General features: G+C 44.6%; 1 protein-coding gene across 1 annotated transcript in view; it reads right to left on the bottom strand.

The window, feature by feature from the left end:
- SEL1L3 (sel-1 suppressor of lin-12-like 3 (C. elegans)) overlaps nt 1-12,055 on the bottom strand; it is a 117,924-nt gene that overhangs the window by 49,349 nt on the left and 56,520 nt on the right. Inside the window, exons 10-11 of the mRNA XM_011974860.1 lie at nt 7,687-7,898; nt 5,425-5,604 (exon numbers count right to left, since the gene is read on the bottom strand). Of these exons, the coding sequence (XP_011830250.1) occupies nt 5,425-5,604; nt 7,687-7,898 (392 nt within the window). The remainder of the gene's footprint in view (nt 1-5,424; nt 5,605-7,686; nt 7,899-12,055) is intronic.

Genomic DNA, 12,055 nt, shown 5'->3' with positions numbered 1-12,055 from the left:
GAGGAGGAGGAGGAGGAGGAGGAGGAGGAGGAAGAGGAAGAAGAAGAAGAAGAAGATCCAGGAAAATGACGTGGGAAGGACAGGGAAAGAAAGAGAGGCAATGAGAGAAAGAAGAAAGAGGGAGAGAGAAGAGGGGGTAGGAAGAGGAAAGAGAGAGGAAGAGAGGGAAAGACGGGGGAATAGACAAGTAGTGGAGAGAGAAAGAGGAGAGGGAGGAGAAAGAGGAATAGAAGAAAGAAAGGAGGTGGGAAAGAGAGAAAGAGAAGGAGGGCAGGTGAGGACGAGAGAGGGAGAGAGATAAAAGAAGGAAGAAAGAAAGACCAAAAAAAAACCCTCTAGTTTTTGCAGCTGGGGAGCAAAGCCTCTCAGCAGCCCCACATTTTCCAGAAGCCTCTGGCTTCCCCGAAGTTGTGGAATAGAACAGTTCCGCCAGCACCCCTGGGAACTCAGGAGCAGGCTCAGCTGGAGGAACAGGCAGTTGCGGAGCCTGCACTTCAACCTCCCACCTCAGGGCCTGGCAGGACCACCACGAGGAACCTGCCTCCTAGCGTGTTTAAAATCAGCTATAATGTTCGGCTCCCAATAGTGCGTGTGTTTTCTTTGTAGAAATTTAACACTTTAGACATTTGTAAGTCGGAAGGGGAAATAGCAGCTGTAAGGGTGGAGAGTCAGGGAAGCAAACAGCCAAGATTCCCCAAATATGGGTGTCACATACGATGGTGGTGCTGCATGCAAGAGAGGCAGGGGCTCGTGGCAAGGGCTCTGAGTACCTGCTGTCAACAACGAAACATGGGTCCCCTCGAAAAGCACCAGCATCAAGACACTGCAGTGACTTTCTGTTCACCACTGGGTGACCTCTGCACCCACTTCTAGCCATCTTTCCATCAGTAAACACTGAGCACCAACTATGTGTCAGGCACAGTGCTGGGCCCTGGGACACGGAGGTGAACAGATGACGTCCCTGCCTCGGGCAGCTCACAGCCTACTTGGGAGCCAGCTCTGTCCCCCTGCACACAACACCCAGTGTGGGAGCAATGGGAGAGATGTGCCTAGGTGTGACGGTGGCACAGCAAGGAGAGTCCCAGGAAGGATTCCAGAGGGAGTGACATCTGAGCAAGAATCGAAGTGGGAAGAGTCAGAAGGAAACGGGGAGGGGCATGGAGCAAGCAAACCAGTGAGCAGACAGTCAAGGTCAGGAGGTGGGAACAGCCAGGCCTGACCAAAAGTTCGGTGTTGTGAGTTTGGTTGGGGAGGTAGCAAGGAACCAGATCAAAGAACGCCTCATATGGCATCCGATGAGCTAGACTTACTCTTTCGGGTGAGTACTTCTCAACCCTGGCTGCAGGGTACAATCCCCTGAGGACTGTATTTTGTTGTTGTTGTTGTTGCCAGTTTATAAAATCAACATCTCTAGAATGGGCAGCTCGGAAGTTCACCTCTGATACTGCAGAGTTAAAGCCTGCTGACCAGCAGGCTTATTTTAAAATATACACATACATGTATCCGCATATCACATGCATGTGCCTAGGCCACACCCCACGTCACTTTCATGAGACTCTTCATGATGGATTCCATGCAGAGATGTTCTGTAAGCCCCCAGGTGATTCCAGTGTGCAGTGGTGCACTTGGCCTGAGGAAGAGGATGGGAAGGCTGGTGACAGAAAGACCAGGATGGCTGGGGGGAGGTGGCTCACACCTGTAATCCCAGCACTTTGGGAGGCCAAGGTGGGCGGATCACCTGAGGTCAGAAAATCAAGACCAGCTGGCCAACATGGTGAAACCCCATCTTTGCTAAAAATACAAAAATTAGCTGGGCGTGGTGGCACATGCCTGTAGTCTCAGCTACTCCGGAGCCTGAGGCAGGAGGATCGCTTGAACCCAGGAGGTGGAGGTTGCAGTGAGCCGAGATCATGCCATTGCACTTCAGCCTGGGTGATAGAGTGAGACTTTGTCTCAAAAAAAAGAAAGAAAGACCAGAAGACCGGGGAGGAGAACTCTCCATCTGCTAGGGCTGCCATAACAAAGATCCACAGCCTGGGTGACTTAGAAATTTTCTCATAGTCCTAGAGGCTGGAAGTTCCTGATGAAGGTGTTGGAAGGCTTGGTTTCTTCTGAGACCCCCCTCCTTGGCTTGCAGATGGCCGTCATTTTCTGCATCCTCACGTGGTCATCCCTCTGTGTTGCCTGTGTCCTAATCTCACCTTGTTGTTGTTGTCTGAGACAGAGTCTTGCTCTGTAGCCCAGGCTGGAGTGCAGTGGTGTGATCTCGGCTCACTACAGCCTCCGCCTCCTGGGTTCAAGCGACTCTCGTGCCTCAGCCTCCTGAGTAGCTGGGATGACAGATGCACACCACCATGCCTGACTAGTTTTTGTATTTTTAGTAGAGATGGGGTCTCACTATGTTGCCCAGACTGGTCTTAAACTCCTGGCCTCAAGTGATCTGCCAGCCTCGTCCTCCCAAAGTGCTGGGATTACAGGGGTGGCCCACCATACCTGGCCTCTAATCTCTTTTTATAGGGACATCAGTCCTACTGGATTAGAGGTCCACCCTAACAGCCTCATTTTAACTTAATCAACTCTTTAGAGATCTGATTTCCGAGTATGGTTCCATTTTGAGGTACTGGGAATTGGAACCTCAACATACGGATTTTGGCAGGACACAATTCAGCCCATCCACTGTTGTAGGAGCTCAGAGGGGAGGTGATGAGCAACAAATTCAGGCAGCAGCAGGGCTGCACGTGGGGAGGAGAGAAAAAGCGGCATGGAAAGCTGTTGGGGGTTGTTGACTGGTGGGATGATGGCGGATCCAAGATGACTCCCCAGGTTCTAGCATGAACAACCATGCCATCTGCTGAGGTGTTTGCAGGGAATGGAGATGAGGAGGGATGTGTTTCTTTTGCAGTATGTAACAATGACGGCAGATGGGGATTTGCAAGAAAACAGCCGGAGATTAAGGTCTGAGAATTATCATATGTGGAGGGTAGCTGAAACCAAAGGTGTAGATGAGATCTCCGTCCAGAAAATGTAGAGAGAGAACAGAAGACTGGCAACCAAACCTTGAGGAAGAGCAGCTTTTGATCAGGGGGCAGAATGTGAGGACTAATCATTTGTAATTAAGCCGCAGAAACAAACAGAAGCACTAGCCATCTTCTTCCTGTCTAGCCTGAAGCAGAGTCCCACTAAACCATAAAGAAAGCGATGTGAACGGAGAACACTAATAAAGATGAAATGATGTGAACCACGAGTTACATAAAAGAGAGAATGAAGCAAGAACCAAGAAAGCAGTTATTGATGGGTCCTTGGTTTGTTAATTAGAGGTCTGGCTTTCTCTGTCTTCTCATTTACTACATTACGCTGGTGAATTAATAGATTTCTCAACAAAAGGACATTTAAATCAACGTACGACACCGGCTTAAATTCTTAAGAAGCCATTAATTACACATTCTTAAGAAAATGAGCTATGACACAACTCTTCTAACTGTATAATTCCTATCTGTGACTCTTAATCAGGCGACTTTTCAGCTGCAAGACGGATCTTTTCTATTCATCTCCTCTGGTTCTGACCAATTAAACGTTTTCTTTCGTAATCATAACATTTCACATGCCAAATCTTCAAAAGAAAAGGAGCTTGTTAGCAACATACCATTTCCTGTTTGCTAATTTATGCTGAATTTGAATTCTTAAAAGTATAACATACACATGTAGAACATTATTAACACATCCAGGCTTAGTTAAAAAAAAAAAAGCAATTTTTTTTTGGCTTGACTTCGTGCAAATTGTTTTAGAACAATTCTTTTTTTTTAAAAAAACTTCATCAATTAATAAATCTATTCCTGTAAATTGAGGTTAAATTATACAGACAGAAAATACACGTATATATTATAAGGGTGTGTAAGTTTGTTCAGAAGGAATCATTATTTTCTAAAGGAATTAGAATGTCTATATAGACAGACTTTTGGTGTTTTAAAGCTTGACTCATGTTCAACATTTACTGACAGCATATATCTTCAAGTCATTTACTTCGTAACCACCCAGTAGTCACTCTCGATTTCTTTTCCAGAAACCAACCATTCCCAAACATCAAAGCTTGCATTTTCTGCATTGACGATTTCTGAGCCCAATCCAGGGGCAGAGCTGGGGACCCGTGGTCTGGTTCCCAGTCAGCCACTCAGCCTAAAATTCAACAATCCTAACCTGGCTAGGCCTATCTCTCAGAGCTGCTCACTAAGCAGGGGCAAATCATGAGTTTATGGCACTCGCCAGGCATGATGGCTCACGCCTGTAATCCCAGCACTTGGGGAGGCTGAGGCATGCGGATCACCTGAGACCAGGAGTTCAAGACCAGCCTGGCCAACATGGTGAAACCCTGTCTCTACAGAAAACACAAAAAATTAGCCGGGCGTGGTGGCAGAAACCTATAATCCCAGCCACTCAGGAGGCTGAGGCATGAGAATCACTTGAACCCCGGAGATGGAGGTTGCAGTGAGCTGAGATCACGCCACTGCATTCCAGCCTGGGGGATAGAACGAGACTCTGTCTCAAAAAAACAAAACAAAACAAAACAAAACACAACTACTTATAAGAAGCAACCACTTCATTGTCTACCACTATTCGATGCAGATCTGTATCAAAGGGCAGCTTTCTTTTATTCTTAGTTATCACCTTTTAGTTGGACCCTATTATTCCCTGTTCTCCAAAAGAAGTCTCGAAACAAACCATCAGTTGGTCTAATGTAATAGATTATGGTCTTTTGGGAGATGCGAGTCACTGATTGTTTTGTCCAATGAATCAATAATATTTGGGAGCCTGCAAAACTGGGGGCTGAAGTTAGTGTCCCTCATCTAGTCCTTCATCTGGGATAGGGTGGAGTCTTTAATCATCACATCCTGTTGTCAGTCACCTGGGAGCACTGGGGTAATAAGGCTCATGGCATGGGGCCAGACATTTCTCAAGCACCCAGCAGGGGGAACATAGCTGGGTAGGAAGCTTGCCTGTCTCCATTGTAGACATTGCTTGCTCATCACACATTGGAAAGAGCCCTTACAGCTTCCTGCCTTCACTCAATTTGACCCAATCCCACCTAACATCTTCAGACCTCAGCATCTCATAGGGTATTGGCACAAAGACAAGACACCTATGTTTCTTTTTTGCAAAATCAAAATCTGCCCAAGGCCAAATGGACTCTTCACATACCGGTCCTCTCAAGAATGAAAAGCTTTTCATGCATAAATGTAGGGCTGCCCCTGCATTCGTCCTGAGAACACAGCCAGGAAACAGGAATTAGATAGCGCAAGAAAACTCCTCTCTCCATTCGATTATGTTCATCCTCTGAAGGCCAACGACGAAAGCAGCCACAGGTACAGACATCCATGAAAGCAGGTAAACAGGCCCATAACCATTCCCAACCTTTTTTCTCTCTCATACCTGATCTCCTTGCAGCGTGTGCTGGTCAAGGGGTGTCTTGGTGGCAATATTGCTGTAGTAGGCATACGACAGTTCCCAGTCCAGGGGGTAGTTGTCAATACCCTGGTAGTGTTTGTACCCAAGATTCATTGACGACAGCCTCTCACTCCCCTGGCCTCCAACCAAACTATACAACATGCCCTGTTAGGAAGAAATTTACAAAGTGTTCATGAGATTGTAGATAGGGTCATAAAATCCTAACACTGAGAGGTCATCAGGCCCAATTCCTATATACAATCCTAGCCATTCCAGAAATATGTTAACTTGCCTTTTTTTTTTTTTTTTTTTTGATGGAGTCTTGCTCTGTCGCCCAGGCTGGAGTGCAGTGGTGCAGTCTCGGCTCACTGCAAGCTCCGCCTCTTGGCCATTCTTCTGCCTCAGCCTCCTGAGTAGCTGAAACTACAGGCGCCCACCACCATGCCCAGCTAATTTTTAGTAGAGACAGGGTATCACTGTGTTAGTCAGGATGGTCTCGATCTCCTGACCTCATGATCTGCCTGCCTTGGTGCCTCAAAGTGCTGGGATTTAACTTGCTTTTTCAAAAAAATAATAAAATGAAATGAATCTTTAGGAAAAAAGCCAATCCAGCTTTCTATTGGTTTACAAATTTCCAGCTAGCTGCCCTTCCTAATGTTAAACAGCTTAAAACACCCTGACTTTTGCCTCTTCCTGGTACAAACAGGGATCTTTCGTGACTTCTATTGTAGCACTATTTTGGGCACCAACCAACTGTCCTAAGTCCCCTGTTCTGTTTCAGCGACGTCATCGATGGACACAGGGTCTGGATGGCAGGCCCATGTCCCATCCTCACACTCTCAGAATGTTTGTGCTGGAAGGGTCTTTGGAGATTGACTGGTCTGACCACCTCATTTCATAGGAAAAGAGGGGCCCAGAAAGGGGAAGTCGATTGTCCACGGTCAACCAGCCACTTTGTGGCAGAGATGGCACTAGACTGTTCTCGTTATTCCACCCTTGTGGGGACTGCTTCTGGGGCTCAGGAAAACATGCTGTCATTCAGGAGCATCTGTAAGCCAGAGGTATCATAAGCAAATCACTGGAAGGGAACATGGAACCATTTGGGCACATCTCAACAGTCTGAGCCTCCCTAACCACGGATGCACAATCACCTATGCAAATCTGAAAACGAAAAGCAATCAGGGAACATTTAGCAGTACTTATTGCGATGGTTCATTTTGTGTGTCAACTCGACTGTGCCATCGGGTACCCAGATGAAACATCATTTGTGGATGTGTCTGCGAGAGTGTTTCCGGCTGAGATGAATATTTGAACTGGTGAGGTGAACTACGTAGACAGCCCTCTCCACTGTGAGTGGGCATCATCCCATCTCTTGAGGGCCTCCATAGGACAAAAAGGCAGAGGAAAGAGAAATTGGTCCCTTTTTGCTCTCTGTCTGCCTGACTGCCTACTTGAGGCAGGAAGACATCATGTGTTTTTTTGTTTTGTTTCGTTTGTTTGTTTTTTTTTTTCCTGCCCTTGGACTGGAATTTATGGCATCATCTCTCCTGATTCTCAGGCCTTCAGGCTTAGACTGGAATTACACTACTGGCTTTCCTGGCCCTCAGCTTGCAGACGGCAGACCGTGGGACTTCTCAGCCTCCATAATTGCAGGAGCCAATTGTTCGTAAGAAACCTCTTTCCATATATATCTAATCCTATTGGTTCTGTTTCACTGGAGAACCCTGACTAATGCACTATGAAAATGTAATTCTAAATGTTAGGCAAGTTGCATAATAAATTTGGATTCAAAACCAGAAATGAAGCCGTCTGGTATGGCGTTTATTTTGATGACAGACTGCTGGATGCAGCAATACTTCGCTTCAAGGTCCAAGAGACTTCACTTAGCTAAAAAGTGATGTGGGATAGTGGATAACGGTCTCCCAGCCAGAGTAATTAAAAGAATTTGGTAAGAAGCACCTGTTCTTGAAGAACTGGGGTTCTGGCAAGCCCTGACACTGTTCCTTAGCTGGTACACCAATCATCCCCTCAAGGCCTTGTCTAGAAATGGATGAAGTGCCCTTTTTCACTCACTGAAAGGAAAGGATCCTGTATTTAACACAGCCCCAGGACATTCATCTTGAGTGTAAAGATTTTTAAAGGACTCCAAGGAGCTGCAACATGTCCAGTTCTACCAGGGGCATGAGCGCATTGCGCTGCAAATATAACGCAGGTGACTGATGTTAATGGAGCAATGAAATACTCTACCTGCAGCTGATCCCGAGGAACATTTAATCCAGTCTCATAAAAGACTGCGAGGTAGTAGGATGCTTTATGGTATCCACAGCAGCTGGAATCCATCAGAAAGGGGACGACAGAGCTAATTTGGTGAAGACCATCAACGCTAGAGAGTCTCTTTACAGCCTTCTCAAATATCTTCCCACCGATGTCTAATACAGATTCATTCTGGTTCCTTGGCACTGCAAATAACACAATTCAGAGCACACACAATTAATTACCATGGGATTGACATGGCTTTAGAAAAAGAGGAAAAGCCAATTAAAGCACCTGACTTATTGATATGGTTGGTCCTGCAGTGCCTCAAAATATACCACCTTCTAGGGAGGTAAATTAAACTCTTTGGGGATGCCATGGTGTCATTCTGTAAATAGCTTTTCTTTGGCACTAAATGACAGCCTAGTATCCTGGGGGAAATGATGTGCTGTATGTAGCTCAGAAATTGCCTCAAGAGAGTAATTTCCTCAGTGTAACTCATCACCAAACCAGGACCACTGAAACTTCCAGAGAGACTTTTTCCCCCTCTAAGGCTCCCTAAAGAAGATTGTGTTTTGGCCGGGCGCGGTGGCTCAAGCCTGTAATCCCAGCACTTTGGGAGGCTGAGACAGGCGGATCACGAGGTCAGGAGATCGTAGACCATCCTGGCTAACACGGTGAAACCCCGTCTCTACTAAAAAATACAAAAAAACTAGCCGGGCGAGGTGGCGGGGGCCTGTAGTCCCAGCTACTCGGGAGGCTGAGGCAGGAGAATGGCGTAAACCAGGGAGGCGGAGCTTGCAGTGAGCTGAGATCCGGCCACTGCACTCCAGCCTGGGCGACAGAGCGATACTCCGTCTCAAAAAAAAAAAAAAAAAAAGAAGATTGTGTTTTATCTCACAAACAGTTCCTAGGCACTGCTCTAAAAAGTTGAGCAAAAGAACCTTATATTTAGATGCTTTCTAGACATCTTTTGTCCCCAGTTTTTCTCATGGATCTCCAAATAAAAAGAATGTGTCAACTTTTATTGAGAGCTTACAGCAGGCCAAGTACTGGGTTAAGTGTCTTATGTAAATTATGTCATTTAATTGGTACACTTTTATAAGGTCGGTACTATTTCCAGCATCCCCATTTTTCACATGAGGAGACTGAGGCCTGGAGAAGAATAACTTGTCTAAAGTTACAAAGGCTGGCAAGAGGCAGAGCCAATCTGTGAGACCCACTTTGAAGGTCACTAAAGCCAGAGTTCACAGTCACCCTGACGCACGTACCCTCAATGAACAGTCAGTCAGTTGCCTTAATAGGTACCTTACCACTCGGATAGAGACTTGTTTACAAACTGCTATATGATGCTTCCTTTTACATAATTCTCCCACGAATCTATAGGCTGATCATCATTTAAGCCCAAACAAGCAAGTTTTATGGCCCTAGATGTCCTGTTAGAATCTTCTAAAGTCTATCTTCATTATTCACATCTCTTGTTAATTCAGCCAACAAATGTTTACTTTCTATTATGTGCAAAGCACTATGCTAGATGCTATGTTACAAAAGGCCATATAGGATTACAAAGATACTATTTACATTTAATTTAAGACTTAACTTTTAACTGAAGACTTATATTTAACTTAGGATGTGAGTTAAATGTAAATGTACATGTAAATAATGTTGATTTAAATGTTAAGTTAAATGTCAACTTGACTAAAATTTCACCTGCCTAAAAACTATGTCCAACATTTTTCTTTCTTTCTTCATTCCATCAAAAATCAAAATGTTATTTTTTTTAAAGCTCAGGAGGCAATGAGAGAGACTCACTCTTATCAGTCCTTCATCAGGATTGAACAGAGAAGAGTCTCCAATGTGGGAAGGTTGGGGATGGGTTTACTGAAGGGCGATTTCCTTGCAGAGGTCCACGCTAAAAATGGAAGTCGAGATCAGAAGGACCCACAGATGACATTGTGAATGCTGACACGTCGTCAATGAGTGGGTACTGGTGCCTGGGGACACATGGGTGGGTTGGGTGTCCCTGAAAGGGGGACACTGTGCCTGTGCTTGCAGACCCTGAGCTGTGGGGAAGGATGCAGCCACCACCTCCACCAGCTCTAAGGCATCCTCTAGCTACTGGCTCCTGGAACTCCTTCCTGCCTACCTCCTGGCTCTGCTTTTGCTTTTTTGATCCCAAGTACCTGGCACAGTAGGTGCTGAAAAAATTCACTTTACTGAACGAATGGAGTTTGTTCCTTTTTCTGTATTTTTTTAAAACTCCCCAGAGAAATAACAGCTTGTTGTTAAAAAAAAAAAAAAATGCAGATTTGTATAAAATGAAAACAGAAATCCGCTCTCCCTCAGTCTTTCTTTAATAATGAAGATTAAAAACTATTAAAAGCTTGGTATGTAGGCTTTGAGACTTTTCTTTCATATATACAATAATTCATATCCACATCTATTTACATATCTACATACACATTTTCTTTACCAAAATGGCGTATTATGCCATTGTAGATTCTGACTCTCGACTTTCTTTTTTAAATTAACTACACATTATGAATAACTCCCTGGGGCTGTCAGAAGCTCATTCTTTCTAATGCTTCAGTAGTATTGCATTCCATAGCTGTACCATTTTCCCTACCAGGCCTCTATTTTTAGACTCCTGGGTTGTTTCCAGTGGTTTTGCTATAACCAACAACGTGGCATTGAACATCCTCGAACATTTCCATTTCCCTCTGCTAATCTGTTAGGATGACATCTGCATGATAACACCCTTTTTCACCAGCAGCCTGAGAAATCTTGTCTTGAATTTTCCCTTTGCATAGTTGAGAGAAGGCCGTTCTACCCAGTCTTTAGCTGTGATAAGAACCTGGAATACACTGAATTCAGTAGACACTGTGGCACTCAGAGCTGCAAAATAAATTCCACTACCACTTATTCATGTGTTTACTTTTAACTATGTGCTCATCTTGGATGCCCCTCTGCACATTCCCAGCAAAGCAACATTAACGTTTGTTAACGATTCATCCCTGCCTCACCTACTCTGCCAAATGCCTAACTAAGATGATGAGTTTTGCCAGAGTACCCATGGACCCACACTTTGTAGACTCAGAGGAGGAAGAGACTCCAAACCAAATGAAGCTTCGAATGAAACACTTGCCCTGCCGACCGCTGGCACAGAACCCCAGAAATCATTAGCAGGAGCGCCCAGGTAGCTGAGATTACTGGAGAATAAGGAGTAAAAAGGGAATCCTTCACAAAGCTCAAATCTTTAGCACAAAAAAACTTTGCAGATTGAAACACAGGCAGTTTGAAAGGGCTGTGTTATTTCTTTTGTACATGAAATGCAAAACTGCCCCCAAAATATAACCAAAGAGTATTTTCCCTGAAAAAGAATCTAAATAATTTTCTGCAGTAGTAAATACAATAAAAAAAAAAAATCCTAAGGTAAAACTGCTCATTTTGCACATTTGGTAAACTTTGAATTCCAACTGTTGCTCCAAAGCAAAGGCATATTGTCTTGGGTGATATTGTGTAACTGGTTATTTTAAAGTCAGTTTAATGAAACTGTTAATTTCACCCATCTGGCTTAGCATATGCATTTTTTTCTAGTCAATCTGTAACTAAAAACATGTCTTGTTTATGGAGATTAATGGTTTAATGAAGAAACAAACAAACAAAATAGAAGAAGCTGTTTTCCCATTTTCTTTCTTTCAGCACCCAAAGCTAAGAAACAAAAGCCACCACCACCATTAATTACCCCTTACTATTTTCCATGTAGCCCAGAATCGTTTATTTTGCTTTTTTCCCCCTTTTTCACAGTAATACCATAAGGTCACCGTTTGTGTGCCTATCTTTAGAATAGACAGAAAGCAGAATATGAGAAGGTGGCTACTTGCTGAAGGCCCCGGAGCTGGGACCAGCGTCTGTTTGAGAATTCAGGAGGAGAAAGGCACCTCATTCCTTGTGAGAGGAATGGAGACATCAATAGGAAAGTCATTTTTAGTTTCAAGCTTCTGAAAGGTGTAAGGCATCCAAAGCAGAAGTTTGAAAGGGGAAAAAAAGGAAAGGAGAAAATGTCACTTAACTATTAAAAGGAATGATCTACACCAAGTTGACCGGTTTGTAAAAACACAGGGCATTCCTCATTTGCACTCTGACCTGGAGATCCTTATTGGGCTCACGGGCTGTTTTATTTTTCTCTTTCAAAAAAAGCCTATTTGGGCCAGGCGCGGTGGCTCACACCTCTAATCCCAGCCTTTGGGAGGCTGAGGCGGGCGGATCACGAGGTCGGGAAATCCAGACCATCCTGGCTAACACGGTGAAATCCCCGTCTCTATTAAAAATACAAAAAAAATTCAGCAGGGTGTAGTGGCAA

This window comes from Mandrillus leucophaeus, unplaced genomic scaffold (genome assembly GCF_000951045.1).
Source record: "Mandrillus leucophaeus isolate KB7577 unplaced genomic scaffold, Mleu.le_1.0 Scaffold1498, whole genome shotgun sequence".
NCBI classification, from domain to species: domain Eukaryota; kingdom Metazoa; phylum Chordata; class Mammalia; order Primates; family Cercopithecidae; genus Mandrillus; species Mandrillus leucophaeus.
Note: the sequence above shows the minus strand (reverse complement) of the source record. Positions and strands in the feature narration are given on the sequence as shown.